This window comes from Chelonia mydas, chromosome 7 (genome assembly GCF_015237465.2).
Source record: "Chelonia mydas isolate rCheMyd1 chromosome 7, rCheMyd1.pri.v2, whole genome shotgun sequence".
Lineage (NCBI taxonomy): Eukaryota > Metazoa > Chordata > Testudines > Cheloniidae > Chelonia > Chelonia mydas.
Window position 1 is genome coordinate 90,050,603 of NC_057853.1, and position 17,543 is coordinate 90,068,145.

The 17,543-nt window shown below is 41.2% G+C and overlaps 1 protein-coding gene across 2 annotated transcripts in view; it reads left to right on the plus strand.

Moving 5' to 3' along the window:
- The window catches only part of KIF20B (kinesin family member 20B), a 75,612-nt gene that overhangs the window by 39,241 nt on the left and 18,828 nt on the right, over positions 1-17,543 (plus strand). For both annotated transcript variants that reach the window (XM_043551431.1, XM_037904813.2), the window contains exons 20-27: positions 3,043-4,261; positions 8,392-8,530; positions 9,704-9,826; positions 10,363-10,423; positions 11,663-11,788; positions 12,079-12,215; positions 15,486-15,641; positions 16,850-17,026. In XM_043551431.1, coding sequence (XP_043407366.1) covers positions 3,043-4,261; positions 8,392-8,530; positions 9,704-9,826; positions 10,363-10,423; positions 11,663-11,788; positions 12,079-12,215; positions 15,486-15,641; positions 16,850-17,026 — 2,138 coding nt within the window. The remainder of the gene's footprint in view (positions 1-3,042; positions 4,262-8,391; positions 8,531-9,703; positions 9,827-10,362; positions 10,424-11,662; positions 11,789-12,078; positions 12,216-15,485; positions 15,642-16,849; positions 17,027-17,543) is intronic.

The window sequence follows — 17,543 nt, forward strand, 5'->3', positions numbered from 1 at the left end:
CTTGCTTGGCCTCTGACTGCCAAGGATCATGTAAGTGCCTCCCCAGAAGCTAAGGGGCCTCTAATAGGTGCAGCATCTATGCAACCTGAGTGGGGGTTGCAGATAGGAATATGTTGACCCAAACAAGAATCGAGGAAAGGCAATGGGGCAGTCTAGAGGCTTTTTCCTCTCTCCTTCCCTCAAGTAAGGAGCTAAAGGCTCCCCCAGTTAACAAGTGGAGATGGATTAAAGCTACCTAGACTCTGCTTTGGGATCAGAAATGCCACCTGGTGGTAAAATGGGAAGCAAAACATGGAGGTGCAGGTAGGCCAGCCCCCACCATGGGATTGAGAAGTAACAGCTGTTGAAGGCACTTCCTTCAGTGCCATGTTAAACAAAGGAGGAGTGGTATAGCAAGTTCCATAGGTCTAGGACATAGCAGATAAGCAAGCTGCTGATGCTGCTTTCTCTAACAAGAGAAGAAACTGATATGCCTGTGAAGACCATAACACATGTTGGTTAGAGCCAACCTTGGGTCTGCATGGAACTACCTTCTGGAGAAACCATGTAAATGCCAACAGGGGAGAAGGTGATGACAAAATTAAGCAGACATTAAACCCCTTGTTATAGCAGACTGTGTCTGATACCTGCTCTAATCTTGGTATTCATGCCTAATGGCAGTTTGTAAATACTAATTTTTAGCACTGAACAGGAAACTAGATAGAATGCGAAGTGGTACATTAATGCTACTGTTTAAGTTGTAGAGTCAGGAAATGCAAGCTTTTCAAAACATAAAACTTAGTCTTGGGTACTCTCTTTAAAGAGCACTCAGTCAAATCTTAAAGGTCAGTTGGTTGTCTTGAAAAAGTGTTCAGAGAATATTTGCTTCACATTAAGCTCATAACTCAAAAATGGCCACATGTATCTTCCTCAAATTTTGCTTAAAAAATCACCTTTTCACAGAGAGAATGTAAATTTTAGCAACCAAGACTTAGGGTGAAATTTCAGTTTTAACTATCCTTCAGCCTTTGGATGCATCCGATGAAGTGAGCTGTAGCTCACGAAAGCTTATGCTCAAATAAATTGGTTAGTCTAAGGTGCCACTAGTACTCCTTTTCTTTATAGTAAAAGAGAAAATCTTAAAGTCTCTTCAGAGGTGGGCTGTCTATGTTGAAAGTCATGTAGCCTATCACCGCAATATAAACAAAGTTCCCCCAAATGATCTTAGCTGTCAATTATAAAGCACCTAAAATATTTGGAACTGATTCTGGGCTTTCTCTAACCTACAAAACTCAGTCATACTATGGGTGTCAGAATACGCCTTTTCTGTAATCCATTCCATTCACAGAACATAAGCCACATACACCTTTTCCTGCATCAGCAGCATGATTTTATTACGTAACTTAATATAGAGAATACATGATGGCTTTTATATAAGTCTGTTTTGTGGGCCCCGTCAAGGAAAGAATGCTGGGTCTCAACAGGAAGCTGGCTATTTCCCTTTCCAATGTTTCTAATGCTGGTTTCTATCTACTGCTGGCTTACGAAGTCTGACTCTAAAGCCATGACACTTCTGTTAGTAAAGCTAGTGCTTGCTTATCCTATCCCTCATGCAGGAGTAATTTTTGGTGGGGTGGATTCTAAATTTATGGGGGAAAGGAGGAAATAGACCCCGCCCCTCCCCGAAGCTAGCTCGCTCTCGCCTTTTTAGTTTTGTTTTTTGTTTTTCTGTTTTTTAAAAGGGGTCTGACTAAACTTATTAAGGCTTCTATAATAAACCAGTCTTCGGTCAATGGACTATTTGCCATAGATATGTACAAATTGCACAATAGTCATTACTTTATTAATGCCGCTTCAATTTAGCACATGGAAATTCCTTCCACCTCTGTGTGTCTATACACACTAATGCTAGTTCAGAAGTATCTCCTCAAGATGTACTGCTGTAAAGTTACAAAGTACTCTAATGATAGTTTGTGCAGTCTACCTACAACTTACTGTGTTTGCAAACTGCACCATTTTCTACACAGATTTTATATTCTGTAAAAACACACTTTTCCCTGCCAATTCCATATGTATTTGACCAGGGAACTACTCCCTAACACTGCATTATGTGTAGTTGCACTAGAAAATTTTCCCAATTTTTCAGAAGTGATTCTAGCTGATGTCAATGGGAGTTGCAGTTTGCTCATTGTTAGGGTTAATCAGCCTTAGCATAATAAAAACAATAGCATTTTAAAGGTGGAGCTCAGACTGCGTGTGTGTTTTGAGAGCTCTTTGTACCCTTGAAGTTTTTTGAGGTCTCCAAACTCTCAGCGTTTTGTCTTCAGGAGTATTTCTTCATACTTTTGTGAGGAAGGCAGTGCAGAAATCAGTTTTACTTTTTTGGCTTCCTTTCTCTACTTCCATCTGCACACAAATTTGACTTCCCAATATACCTTCTCTTCTAACCCTTAAGCTGCCATTGTGTCAAATCAGAAGCAGATTTGGGAAGGAAAACCTTCAGCACGTGGTGGAAAGGCATTAGGTGCCACTTACTTAAAGAAGCAGCAGACAGTTGCTTGTGGCAGAGGTGTGGACAGTTTACACAATCCAAGAAACTCCTGGTTTCTCTCTGCATCTGGCAGATGGGTGTATCTGTAGGATGTAAGATTGTTTTGCCAGCTAAGGTGGAAAATTGGGGATGGTTGAGTGTCAGGTAGTTATTTTTGTGCACTAGGCATCACAAAGTTTTACCATCACTGCAGCAGATTGGGAACCTGAACAGAGCACAAATCAGCGTCAAGCCATTCATATTCTGTCTTACTGAAAGTCGAGACAATGTACACCCTGTCTGGAAGTCTAAGGCAGATACTATCTGTAGTACTGTTCAAACATGTAGCTTCCAGATTTTGGGATCACTTTTAAAGGCCAAACTTCAAAATATTGCGTAATGTGAGGATTTAAGGCTTACTAAACCAGCCAAAATCTCCCACAGAGTTTTGAAAGTTACTTCTTGGTATGTATAATATATTAATATTTTTGCTTTCAAGAGCAATACAGTGATACTTATTTTTCTTTTTATAGGGTCCATTAGAAGTGCAGGTAAAGGTGATGCAATAGAGCAAAAGAAAATTGAAGAAATGCAACAGAACATTTTAGAAAAAGAGGCAGAAATATTAGCATTACAGGAAAGAAGTGAATCCCTAGACTGTCAATTAGCTATACTTAAAGAAAAACTTTCAAATGAAAAAAGGGAAAAAGAAGGGTTCAATAGACAGGTGGCAAACTTGTGCCTGGAGCTATCTTCTTCAAAAGAAAGGGCTTCTGGTTTGAGTGAGGAGCTCCAGCAGTGTCAGGCTAGTTATGGGAAAATAGCTTCTGAATTAGACACACAGAAAGTTATAAATAAAGAGCAAGAAGAGAAGATTAAACAACTGACTACAGAGCTAGAAGCCTCTAGTCAGAATATTATAGTCAAAGTGTCACAAATAAAAGCAATGCAGACAAAGATAGATGAGTTGCATAAACTTGATTTAGAATCTCATATTGTAGATGTTGATCTGGTCAATCTAAAGGATTTTTTGGAAGATTCTCAAAAAGATAAACCAGGGAAAATTCAAATGCATTCCTTAAACACACAGTGCCAGACATCTAATATTGCAGATGTCAGGCGAGAGAGCTCTTTCCATTGCAGTATTGAGGGCATTTGGAAAGAGTGCAAGCAAATTATTAAGGCCTCCTCCCAAAAAAGTAATCAGATCCAAGAACTCCTTCAACAAGTTGAAAATTTACAAAAGAGCATCAGTGAGGTTGGGAGTGAGAACAATCAACTAAAAATACAATTGGATGACCTTACAAATCAGGGTAATTTGTCCATAAAGGAAAAGGAAAACCTTGTTAATCAGTTACAAGAACAATTACAGGAAAAAATCTGTGAGTCTGAAAAACGTATGGCTGAAGATAGAAGTGCAATTACCCATCTTGAGAAACAAAGTGCCAGCCACAAGGAGAAAATAAAAGAGCTTGAATGCCTCTTGGAGGCTTATAGGGCTAAAGATGATAGTGCAGCCAGGTTAGAACAAATACTTAAGGAAAAAGAATCTATCATTTTAAAGATGGAAATGGGTATAAAAGACCTGGAAAAGAAATGTATGAATTCAGAAATAAAAATCAAAGAATTAAATGATCAGGAAACAAAACTGAAGGAGGAAGTCATACAGTTGAAGAATAACTTGAAAACTACTGAACATTCACTTCAGGAAAAGGAGAGAGAAGAAGAAGAATCAAAAAAAGTTACAGAACAGTAAGTACAGCATTGAATAGATACTTGAGATGAGATCTGAGATGAAATCTAAGATGAGACTAGTTTGAATGTGCATCTGCTCAGTTCCAAATAACACTCAGGTACTTATCCAGATTAAACTGCTAAGAAGTGGTTTAGATACTAAAATTTATCTTTGAAAATCATTTGTACACATTACTGCCTATTTTTTCTCTTTGTTTAATTGTATATCTTGATAATGTATAAAACCCAGTAAGTAAATTCCTACCTGTAGCATCAGTACATGGAAGGAAACATGAGTAAAAATATAGACATTGCAATTAAACTTGTCATTAACAGTAAAAGCAATCCATTTTACAAGGTAATACTTGTACCAGGTGTACTAACTTCTTTTCAATAAGGAACTATTTCTAACTTCTCCAAATTTTCTACAATGTACCTACCTTGTATAGTAAATTAGGTTTTTGGGGTTGGGGTTTTTTTCCCCCCTCTAAAAGTCAGAGTAGAATATCTTCTCAGGTGGAGATTGTCTGTCTGATCAGGTTTTTTGCACTTTATGATAATGCATCTTTTTGCCATAATTATCAGTTATTTCTAACTAAATTATATCTCCACTGGTGAAATGGACATAGATGCTTAATGATTTTTCAGGCTAAGTAAATATGGTACAATCATGAGTATTTATTTTATTCACTTTATCCACCAGATTCAAATGTCTTCTAGAAAAGAGCTTGTGTTTAAGGGACTCTCAGAATATGAATAAGGGGAGCCTGGTATGTTTAGAGTCTCCTGCATCAGTTTGTTTAATGCCATACAATGGAGTATACCCAATTATTGTATTAGTACACTTGTGTGCGATCTTTCAGTGAACTAAAGTAGTTCCTATCTTAAAATGGCCTCTACATTTGGAACTCTGTTAATATTCATCTACCATTTACTTCTTGTATGGAAACCAGAGGCAAGAAAAACTTTTATATAAACCTACCTGTTAGAAATCCTGATACTAGATAACCTTTTTGGAGTAGCAGGTGCAAATGTTGGAGCAGAAGCTTCATATATGGCAATTTTTTAAAGCAGATAACTTGACATGGGTCCAAAATATTAAAATGTTAATAGTTGTTATGTGATAACAGCAGTTTTTGGTAAACAGTTGGATAACTTGGTGATGGATGTAGTATGAAAACTTAAACAGGAAATGAGTGTAGGAGAGTGGAACCAGCCTGAGGCATAATTGCACTCCCTTTACCTGACCCTAGAGGAGGAGAACGAAGGTAAGACAAAATTATGATAATCCTCAGATGGCTGAGGCAATGGTGCTATCAGGAAGGCTTTGGAATGTTTGACCACTGGGAGGCTTTCACGGACAAAGGACTGTTCTTTCCCACCTGAGTAGGGAGGGAAATAGACTTCAGGGATGGAGGTCAGCACAACTGATTTAAAAGAGCTTTAAACTAGGAATCTGGGGGAGGTGGTTGGGAGATGCTCATGTAATCTCCACACCTGATTCTAATATTGACCGGGAGAAAAATCAAGAAAGAGAATATAGCAATGGAGAAAAGAACAGCAGTGTGTAGGAGAATGGACATTAAGAGGAAAGAGAGTTCTAATGAAGTTAACAGGTAGGCGATAGTGGCAGTGGAATGACTGTACGTAATCGGGTGAGGAATCTGGGTAAAGCCAAGCAGACAAAACTAAGGTGTTTGTACACCAATGCAAGGAGCCTGGGTAACAAAATGGAGGAACTAGAACTACTGGTGCAGGAAGTGAATCCAAATATTATAGAGCTAACAGAAACATAGTGAAATAGTACTCATGACTGGAGTGCAGGTATTGAAGGGTAGGTACTATTCAGGAAAGATCGAAATAATGTAAAGGTGGTGGAGTAGCATTGTATATTAATGATGAAGTACACTAAAAAAATTAGAAGTGATGGAATACATAAAGTAGTCTGTTTGGATCAAAATGACTTTGGGGAAGAAGGCTACCAGAGGCTCACCTGGGATAGTTTTTGGAGTATAGTACAGACCCCCAGGATCCAATCTGGGTATGGGTAAAGCCATTTAAAAAATATTTTCAATGAAATAAATACTCCTGGGAATTGTGAGATTATGAGAATCTTTAACCTCCCAGATATAGATTCAAGAAAAAGTGCTATTAATAATAGTAGGGCCCAAATTTTCCTTGATGTGGTAGCTGACAGATTTCTTCATCAGATAGTTGCTAAACCAACAAGAGTTGATGCCATTTTAGATATGATATTGGTGAGTAGTGAGGACCTCATAGAAGATGGACAAGAAACTTGTAAAGGGGAGACTACAAGGGTTATACTGAAAGGTGAACTGTTAGGCTGGAGGGAGGTTACTAGAGGTGTTCCTCAGGGATCAGTCTTGGAACCAATCCTATTTAACAATTTTATTAATGACCTTTTGTACAAAAAGTGGGAGCGTGCTAATAAAATTTTCAGATGACAAAGTTGGGAGGTCTTGCCTATATGGAGGAGGACCAGAATACCATACAAGAAGATCTGGATGACCTTGAAAACTAGAGTAATAGAAATTGGGTTAAATTTAATAGTTCAAAGTGTGGGGTCTTACACTTGGGGACTAACAACAACAAATTTTGCTATAAGCTTGGGACTTTCCAGTTGGAAGCTCCAGAGGAGGAGAGAGATCTGGGTGTATTGATTGATCACAGGATGACTATGAGTCATCAATGTGATGTGACCATGAAAAAGGCTAATGCAATCCTAGGTCAGGTATCTCCAATGGAGCCAGGGAACTGCTAGTACCATTATACAAAGCACTGATGAGACCTCATCTGGAATAGTGTGTGTAATTGTGATCTGCCATGTTTAAGAAAGACTAATTCAAACTGGAACAGGTGCAGAGAAGAGCTACTAGGATGATCCGAGGAATGGAAAACCTACCTTATGAGAGAAGACTCAAAGAGCTTGGCTTCTTTAATCTCACCAAAAGAAGGCTGAAAGGAGATATGATTGCTCTCTATAAATACATCAAAGGGAGAAATACCAGGGAGGGAGAGAAGTTATTTAAGTGAAGCACCAATGTGGACCCCAGAACAAATAGATATAAACTGTCCATCAACAAATTTAGGCTTGAAATTAAATGAAAGTTTCTAACCATCTGAAGAGTGAAGTTCTGGAACAGCCTTCCAAGGGGAGCGGGGGGGGGGGGGGAACCTAACTGGCTTCAAGAATTGAATTTGATAAATTTATGGAGGGGATGGTATGATGAGACTGCCTATAGTGGCATGTAGCTGATCTGCGACAGCTAATAGTAAATATCCCCAAAGGCCAGTGGTGAGACACTGGATGGGGAGGGCTCTGAGTTACGACAGAGAATTCTTTCCCAGGTGTTTGGCCATTGGTTCTTGCTGAAATGCTCATGGTCCAACTGACTGCAATATTTGGGGCTGGGAAGGAATTTTCTTTTGGTCAGATTGGCAGAGACCCAGGGGACTGTTCGCCTTCCACTGCACTTGGGGCATTGGTCACTTGCAGGTTTAAACTAGAGTAAATGTTGGATTCTCTGTAACTTGAAGTCTTTAAATCATGATTTGAGGACTTCAGTAACTCAGCCAGCGGTTAGGGGTCTATTAAAAGAGAGGGGGTGTGAGGTTCTGTGGCCTGCAATGTACTGAAAGTCAGACTATGTGATCATGATGGTCCTATCTGGCTTTCAAATCTGAGTCTACTCATGTTAAGTAAGTAGCACCTTACTGATCAAGTAGTTCCATTTAAATCAAAGGGGCTTATGAAGTATAAAATACTATTTAATATAAGGATGACTGAATTGAGTCCTAAGTTTGTAAAATGCTGAAAGGCCTCTTCCCTAATTAAGTCACAGAGTAGAAGTTCCATTTTATATGTTTTTGTTCGCATTTATATTTATGGAACATTAAAGGAACGCTCTAAGGCAGCTTTGTTCCAAAGTTTAGGGCTTTTTGAGCTTTAAAAAAAAAAGTGTAAAACCTAATAGAAATGTGTCCTTTAAACAAACACACACACACACTCTGAAGATTTTGAATTAAACATTACTTTACAGCTTAAAACTCCTTCCTCTATAATAGTTTCTTTTAACTTCCTTAATGATATTTAATCCTTCCTCCTCTTTCCCACCTTCCTCCTCCAGGTTAAATAAAGAACTCTCTGAGAGTTCTGCCTTCATACAGCGGCTAGAAATGGATTGTCAGAGGAAAGATGAGGAGTATACAGATCTGAAAGAAAAGCTAGCTGATGCTAAGAAACAAATTGAGCAAGTACAGAAAGAGGTCTGTAATCATAAGAAGAAACATGTTTCTTTTGCAGATTAAATGTAGGGCTCTGCTAATCAAATATTTTCTCTTAAATATATCTTTGGTTATATGAATTGTTAAAGCATTTAATATTAAAACAATATTTTTAACTTCTTTAGATTTAGAATTCTGAACCTAGAGTAAAAGTGAACTTGAAAACTATTGATACAAAACCTGTAAACTACTGAGAAAACTACAGTAACTCATATTTTGACATGTAGATATTGAAAAGATACTACTAGCAAGACTGTTTTTGTTTGCCATGGGTTCAAGATGACTTGAAAATAATGGCGAATCAGGTTACTGAAAAGAATTTTCCAGACTAATCTAATCATGTGTCATTCTGGAATATGTTGTTTTACAGGACTAACTTTGGGACTTTCCGTTTCTTAAACTGATGGAAACCAGACTGTCTCTGAAGATAACACATTGATTGGCCTTTTGGGGGGAGGCAAAGGTTTATCAGAAAGGGAGAGTGCTAATTTTGTTTCTCTTGTGGTTAAAAATGAAGGTTACAAATTCCGTTGATCTGTGAAAGGAAATGAAAGAGAATAACTTCTAGTTGTATTAGTGACTAATATGTAACTACCAAGCAGTAGCATAATTAAAATGGAATGCTTACTGCAAGTAATAGCCGTTTTGCATTTTAAATAGAGGCTATAGTGTGGAGTCTTGCACTAGTGGTTAATTACATGTATTGCTGCCTGCCCAGGATAATAGCGCTTCTTGTCCTTCATCTAACCAGCATCCTAAATATTTAATGCTGAACCACTTGTGAAGCGTCAGGAAAGGCTTGAGATCAAATGTCAACCAAAGCCTCTTTTTAAAACTCTACCGTTTAAAATTAAAAGATAGCTGAAATTTTTGTTTGACAAAGCTACCTGCATTGATATCAGTTGAATACAGTAAATCTTCCCATTCAGCCATCGGACCTCTTTCTTAATTAAGATGAAAATGTAATATATTGCACCTGCATTTTTCAGAATAATGGAGAATTGTCTAATTATTTGAAAGCTTGTCATGTAATCATATTAAATACTATTCGTAAATACAATCCATTTATGCCACCTAAATCTAAAAACCAAACCAACATAGGACAATTAACTGTGGACTTTTGCTTATCCTTTTATGACACGGTCTGCTTTGCAGGTGTGCACAATGCGTTCCAAGGAGAAATTATTGAGAAGCAAAGTTAATGAACATGAGAAAACTAAAAACCAGTTTGCTGAGGAACTAGATATGAAACAGCGGACAATCCAGCAACTTAAAAAGGTATTCTGAACATTTCTTAAGTTTTATAAACGACTTGATATGCCCTCCATTTGTCATTCGCTAATTATCAGTTTCTAATGATATAAGAAGGTTTCTAAGCAGTAAGGCAGTCACAGGAAATAGGGTAAAATAGAACTAACCATGCTAAAATTAACTTAACGGACAAGAACATTTTTAAGGACCTTCTCATAATAGTGCCTCATCAAATTGCCTTTGATAGAACTAAGTGTTCAGTACATATATAGATGAATGGGCAAGGCCTGATCTGCAAATATTCTTATTCTGGCTTGAAGCATCTGGATAAATAGTTGAAGTGCCTCAGTTTACACTTTCTCTTTTTCACCAGTAGACTGGCTGTGAAAATGCCCCTCTTTGGTAGATGGAAAAGCTACATATTCCAGATTTCTTCACTCTTAAGTATCAGCTTATTATTTAATAAAGCTCTGAGTGAGACTTTCCAGACTCTTACCAAATGCCAATGTGCATCTTTGTTTTCAAACGTATTAGTATTAATTTCCTTTTGATGTACTACTTAGGAACTATTGGGTAATGAGCAGATAGAAGAAATCTCAAAACAATACCAGAATGCATGTAAAGGTAAGCAATAACCGTTTTTGTTCATATCCTGTCATGAAATGGCAGCATAATGGGTTCTTGTTGTGTAAATAATTTTCTTAAAGGGTTTTAATATGTTCAAATTTTAAAAATATTGTTTGGATGGAACAAATTCCAAACCTAGTATTTAAAACATTCAGATAATGAGCTGCTGTTTTGTTTAGCCCATGTCAGTTGGTCTATTAGAAAGCAAGAAGTTGATGCAAAGGATATAAATCCCAAACTCTATCTCCAAAAATAAAATGAAAAAGGATTGTGGGCTTGCTATACCCATACTTATAACGTTTTAAAAGTCTGAGAAAGTGTGAGAGCCGCCATTTTAATAAAATCTCAAAGATTAAAACGCTGACTGGTTAATGATAGTTAAGGCTGCAATTTTGTCACGGAAGTCACAAAATCTGTGACTTCCAAAGACCTCAGTGACTTCAGCCAGTGCTGGCTGGGAGCTGCAGGGGGCAAGGGGAAGCCCCATAGCTCCCCCACAGCTCCTGGCCACCACGGGAGGCACAGGGAATCCGCCACACCCGGGCACTGCAGGCTACATGGCGGGCCCCACAGCAGGGGGAATCCACGGAGCTCCCAGCTGCTGCGGGTGGCAAGAGGGACCCCCACCGCTCCCAGCCACCGCCAGCTGCAGAGGGGATCCCTGCCACCGTGGGAGGCAAGAGGGACCCTCGGAGCTCCCAGCTACTGTGGGTGGCAGGGGGACCCCTGGAGCTCCCAGCCCCTCCACCCCCCAGTTGCCCAGCCTACCTATTTTGTCTTGGGTATTTTTAGTACAAGTCACGGACAGGCCAGGGCTTATGTGAATTTTTCATTATTGCCTGTGATTTGTACTAAAAATATCTTTGACAAAAACTTAGCCTTAATGATAGTCACATGTTGTGACCTTGATGAATGTACCTCAGTTGAACAGTGGTTACCCTCTCATATAGTATTGGAAAAAGACACTCACAAGGAAACTTTCAAATGACTAAATACTCTTCCTCCAGATCTCCTTTTGGGATAAGCCCGTTGCTGCTGGTAGATTGGATTTTAGTTTTTGTTACTCTTGTGGGTGGGGATACCCAAGTGTTAGAACTTTGGCCATCAGAGCATAAATGTGTTCTTGTACTTTGTAACACAGCTTTGGATCCAAAGCTTTTAATGGGCACACTAAATTGGGGGGAATGGTGGGGAGAAGAAGGAGCCTCCTTTTTAAATCTATTCTTAAATCTTCAGATCTGCGTGCAAAAGAGAAAATAATTGAAGACATGCGACTGACATTAGAGGAACAGGAACAGACTCAGCTGGAACAAGATCAAGTGCTAGAGGCCAAATTAGAAGAGACTGAGAAATTAGTTTCTGGTAAACTACCTATCTAAAGTATGAGCAAAAACATACTTTTTAGATGCTTAGGAACACTTCACCACTTTTATCATTGAGTTTGTAACTATTATATTGGACCAAATCCAACACACCATTGGAGTTTTGTTTAAAGACTGCAGGATTTGGCCTAGTGGTGGCTTTTCTGCCATATCTTCGCTTTGGCATTAGTTGTGACTGATAAACGTGGGAGCTGTACTACAAGAAGGGTGTAAATGTGGTAAGCTTGAAATTGATGCAAACCACATTATTTCTTCTTGTATTCTGACTAGAATTGGAAGAATGGAAGCAGAAATATAAAGAGCTGGAGAAGAGTAATAGCGAGTGTCAACAAAAAATAAACAAACATGAGGACAAAAACATAGATGCAGTTAGTGGAGAACTAATCAGTCTGCAAGAAAGACTTAAGGTAAAATTTGGTGACTTAATTTTAAACACAGAGCATTAAATTTAAAGCAGGCAAGTAGCTATATCACCTCTTTCTTCTTTGAGTGATTGCTCATGTGCGTGCTCGCCATGTGCACCGGTGCCGGAAGTTTTTCCCCTATCAGTACCCGTAGGGGAATGCCCCTAGCGACCCCTGTAGTGGCACTGCTATGGGGCAGTTTAAGGGGTGCTGCGTGCTCCCCCCCACATTCAGTTTCTTCTTGCCACCAGTGAAGGTGCTTTGGAACTGCTCTGCTGTAGCTTTCCCTGTTTGGACTTTGTTTAGTTCGTAGTTAGTAACTGTAGTTTAAAAAAAAAGGGGGGGGGGGAAATAAGAAGTATAGTTAGAAGTATGTCCAGGTCAGGGCATGCCCCGCACCCTGGGCTTTAAGTCATGCAACACTTGTAAAAGACCTATGCCTGTGAGTGATCCGTATGCTGACTGTTCATGCTGTCTGGGGGAAACCCACCTCAGCGACTGCTGCAAAATTTGCAGATCTTTTAAGCCTCGGACCAAGAAGGAGTGGGACATCCGGCTCCGAGCCATTTTGATGGGGTCGGCCCTGACCCCAACACCTCTGCACCGCTCCGAGTCAGCACCGAGCGCTGCAGGATCAGTGTGCAGCAACCCAATGGTGCCTTCCACCAGTCAACACCGCTTCCCATCCACGGGACACTATAACATGATGAAGAAGAGGTCTTCTCCGTCAAGGCACCGGGGCAAGGCTGGGGGCGAGACTAGACCCGCGTTGGGCAGCTCTCGATCCCCATTGACCTTGCGGCCTCCAATTCAAGTTGAGCAGAGTAGCCCAGCCCTCTCCGAGCCAACCTCCCCGGACGCCAGCGGCCACATTCAGGTGCCCTCCATGCTGGAGGCCCTGCAGGCAGCTCAAGACTATGTCAAGGTTATGTCTCTCTACCAGTATCGGTTGCACCGATGTCAGCGGCTCCCCGGTCCAGAGCCAAACCGGCACTTGGACCTCTGCAGTCGCCGCCCGGATGGTACTGTTCACAGTCGAGGGAAGGTTTCCAAAGCCGCTCTCCACATAGTGAACATCCCACTGGCAGCCCGCACCAGTCCCCATTGACCCCCACCAGGTTGTCTGGCTGGGTGCCAAGCAGCAGGGGATCCAGGCACCGCTCTGCCTCAAGGGATCGCAGATCTTGCAATCACAGTGTGCCCTGCCAGGACTGGGACAGATGGCACCGGAGGTCGCTGACTCCAAGAAGCTATCATAGCCCTTCGCGGTACCAACGTTGATGCCGCTCTCGGTCCCCACCACAGCACCGCTCCCGCAGCCCAAGGTATAGATTGCTGGGAACCAGCCATCGCAGATCTGCCCTTCGGAGCTGTTCACGGAGCGGCCATTACAGACGGTACTCCCACTCCTCCACGCCGGGTTCACGGTCCCAAGCCCGGCACGGCTCGTGACGCTGTCACTCATTCCCATCCTGGAATAGCGGTAGATCGTATGCCAGCCCAGCCTCCCTTTGGAGTCGACAGTCGGTGAGTCTGCTCTGGTGGTGCCACAGCAGGTGCAGTGGCACCAGGGTCCCTGGCCAGTGCCCTGGTACTAATGGGTCCCGTGGGCCCCGACGCAGCCCTCGGTGGTGGCTCTCTCAGTGGCCGGAGCCTTGGAAAGACTGTCAGCCTCCCTCTATCAGCCCCCCAGGAAAGGGTCAGCAGAGCGCGCCTCCCCAGTTCCACGCTCAGAAGGGGACCAAGTGTTGGCACCTGCGGCACCGGTGGGGATACAGGGTACCGCATCCCCATCCTCATCCTCCCCAGATGAGGCAATCACAGCACCTCCTCCCACTGTTCCTCAGGAGGACACAAAAGCCCACCAATAACTTTTGAAAAGGGTGGCATCAAGCCTCAACCTACAAGCTCAGGAGGTGGAGGAACCCTCAGACTCCCTCTTCGATGTCCTCTCCAGCTACAGTGCCAACCAGGGTAACTCTCCCCCTCCACGAAGGGGTGGCAAAGATCTCAAATGCCCTGTGGCAGACCCCAGCTTCCTTGCCCCCCATCTCTAAGAGGGCAGAACAAAAGTATTTTGTGCTCGCCAAGGGGCATGAGTATCTGTATACCCATCCTGCCCCCAACTCTCTAGTGGTCGAGTCAGTCAACCATAAGGAGTGTCAGGGCCAATCCGCTCCTACCTCTAAGAATAAGGACTCGAGGAGACTAGACTTACTCAGTAGAAAGATTTATTCCCTCTCAAGCTTCCGACTGAGGGTGGCAAACCACCAAACCCTGCTGGGCAGATATGACTTTAACTTCGGGGGCTCAATACCAAAGTTTGCGGACTCCCTTCAGGAGCGTGATAAGGAGTTTAAGGCTCTGGTTGAGGAGGGCACAGCTGCCACCAGAGCGGCACTTCAGGCAGCCTTGGACGCGGCAGATACGGCTGCAAGATCTATGGCCTCTGCGGTATCCATGAGAAGAGCGTCGTGGCTCCTATTGTCGGGTTTGTCCAGAGAGGCACAGAGCTCCTTGCAGGACCTCCCATTCAACGGCAAAGCCCTGTTCACGGAAAAAGCAGACGTGAAGTTACACGGTCTCAAGGACTACCGCATGACATTAAAAACTCTTGGTCTCTATGTCCCGGCCCCAGCCAGGGCCAAGTTCAAGCTGCAGCAAGCCCCCAGTTAGGCCACCCACTCCAGATACGAGTCCCCTTATAAAAAATCAAGGAACTATAAAAAGCACCCACAGCGGCAATCTCAGCTGGGACCCTCCAAGCACTGGAAGGATTACCAAAGGAGGTGGTGGAATCTCCATCTTTGAGATTTCTAAGGCCGGGCTTGACAAAGCTCTGGCTGGGATGATTTAGTTGGGGATTGGTCCTGCTTTGAGCAGGGGGTTGGACTAGATGAGCTCCTGAGGTCTCTTCCAATCCTAGTTTTTTATGGTTCTATGATTAGCCAAAGTTATGTACACTGGTATAGATCAAAACACAAATGTTTATCCCATAATACCATTCCAAAAGTCTTTTTTTAGAAACTTTGTGCTATTTTTATAAGTAAAAGAAAGTTTATTTCAGGAATATTCAGGTATCCAGTTGGTGGGTTGATATTTCTTTGTTTTACTAATAGGTTTGTCTGTCTTGTCCTAAAAAATGTAACTGTGTGTCCTCCCTACAGTATGCAAAGATTGTCAATTTAACATCAGCCTAACCTTGGAGAGCCTTCTCCCTGGCTAAGAAAAGATTTATACCTGACTCTTTAAATTTTTGATTACTTAATGCAGGAAATTGAAGAAAAGTATAGAACTGATAGAAAGAAATGGGTGGAAGAAAAAATGGGGCTTATAACTCAAGCAAAAGAAGCTGAGAATCACCGAAACAGAGAGATGAGAAAATTTGCTGAAGATAGAGAACGTCACGTAAAGCAACAAACAGAAGTGGTGAGTAATAGACCATCTGTTCTAATTCCCATGATGTTTTAAACCCTTCTTGAGGTTTCAAAGAAGTTTAAAGGGCTTGATCCTGCAGAGTGCTTCCTGTGAGGTATCCTAACTCTTTTAAGTTGAGGGTATTTGGAACTTCAGAGGACTTCTTTTTTTCTTCTTTTGTCATTTTACAGGAAAGTCAGGATCAGAGGTGCTCAGTTTGTAGTGTTCTTTATCATACACTTACCGTAACTATTAAGAAACATCTTAGGCATAACAGCAAATGAATCTATGTTGGTTCCTCCGATGTTATTACCTCCCCAGTTACATATCGGTGAACAACGAACACAAAGACTCAAAGTCGCTCCTCTTGAGTTAAGTCCCAAAAGGAGTCCTTACTTGAAAATGTACTGATTCCTCAACAGAGCTGAGGAGAACTCCCATTTAGGAAACAACTTTTGTAAAAGAAAATCAGTTATAAAGGGCATGGGGGGAAAGACTGTGGAAGGTTGAAGAGAAGCTAATTTTTCAGCCCAGATTTGTAGCAAAATCTATTATAATTGGTTTAAAATACAGTTTGTAATAGTGTGTATGGGGGGGAGAACATCACTGTTTTCCCATCCATACCACTTTCACAGCAGGGCTGTGGTACCCATTGTATAAATAAGGTCTAGTGATAAGGCTGATACTATTCCACAACGTGGGTGGCCGCTTAGGCTAGCCACCTGACTATGTACTTAGGGGTTCGGGTGCAGTTGTATTCAGGCAGCAGCCCAGGCTGCCATGGACGCACCTGCTATTTTGAGATGCTAGCTTGAGCAGAGTTGGGAATTGCATCTCCTAGGTCAACTGTAGATGAACCCTTAGTTTACTCTTCAAATTTATGTTGGCTAGCTTGTAAAATACTCATGAGAAACAGTCAGGTTAGTTACATCAATAGTTGGAGGGGCTTTTTTTTACTGAAATTCTGCTCTTGAGAAGAGAATGTGGGAACAAGATTTATTATTTAAAACCTCTTTTGTTTTTATACACTGTCAAATGAAACTAAATTACTTGTTTCCCTTTGTGAAATAGAATACTTACATAGGCTTAATTTCCTAGATTAATAGGGTCTTTCTTTTTGAGCATAAATATAATAGTTAATCATTTGAAACCACGTACTTGGGACAGTTCAAATTGAAGGTGTTTCAGGGCTTTTCTAATCACTTTCCATTTTCGTTTAGGAGAAGCTTACTGCACAGCTGGCAGAAAAGGATAATGACCTGCAAAAGTGGCGTAAAGAAAGAGATCAGCTAGTCTCAGCTTTGGAAGTACAGCTCAGTGCTTTGGTTTCTAGCAACATTAAAAAAGATAAAGAAATAGAGGAACTGAAACATACCACATTAATGGGTTCAGGAAAGGTCAGCCTAATTCTCCTTCTGTTCATTTTGATTTGTTATCTATTAGTTCTGTATAGCATTATCATATTGTTGCAGTCTTGATTTCAGAGCTATGTTGGCTTCAAATATTTTCCACATTTCAGTGTTTAAGAGCAAATTTAAAAAATAAAACCAGCCCCATAGCTTGCTTTGGAAATGAACTGGCATTAGTGGTGGGTGAACTTCAAATGCTTTTCTGAACCACTGAACCTTTGGAAGTTTATTTGAACTCTGTGATCAAGAAACTGGATTGGAAATCTCCAACAGGCTTTCTTATGAAACTTCTAGTATTTTCTTGGACTACTCACCCTGAAAATTCCATGAGAAATAGCCTTTGTTGGCTTTTCATTTCCATCTCTGGTCCAGGCCAAGACCAGGAGGCACAGTGGCATGACAAGGAAAAAAAAAAAAGCAAAAAACAAACGAAAGAGTTAACCCAACTTTCAAATTAAACTCAAAATAAAAATTCCAAACATTTGTTATTTCCTTTGCTTTCTCA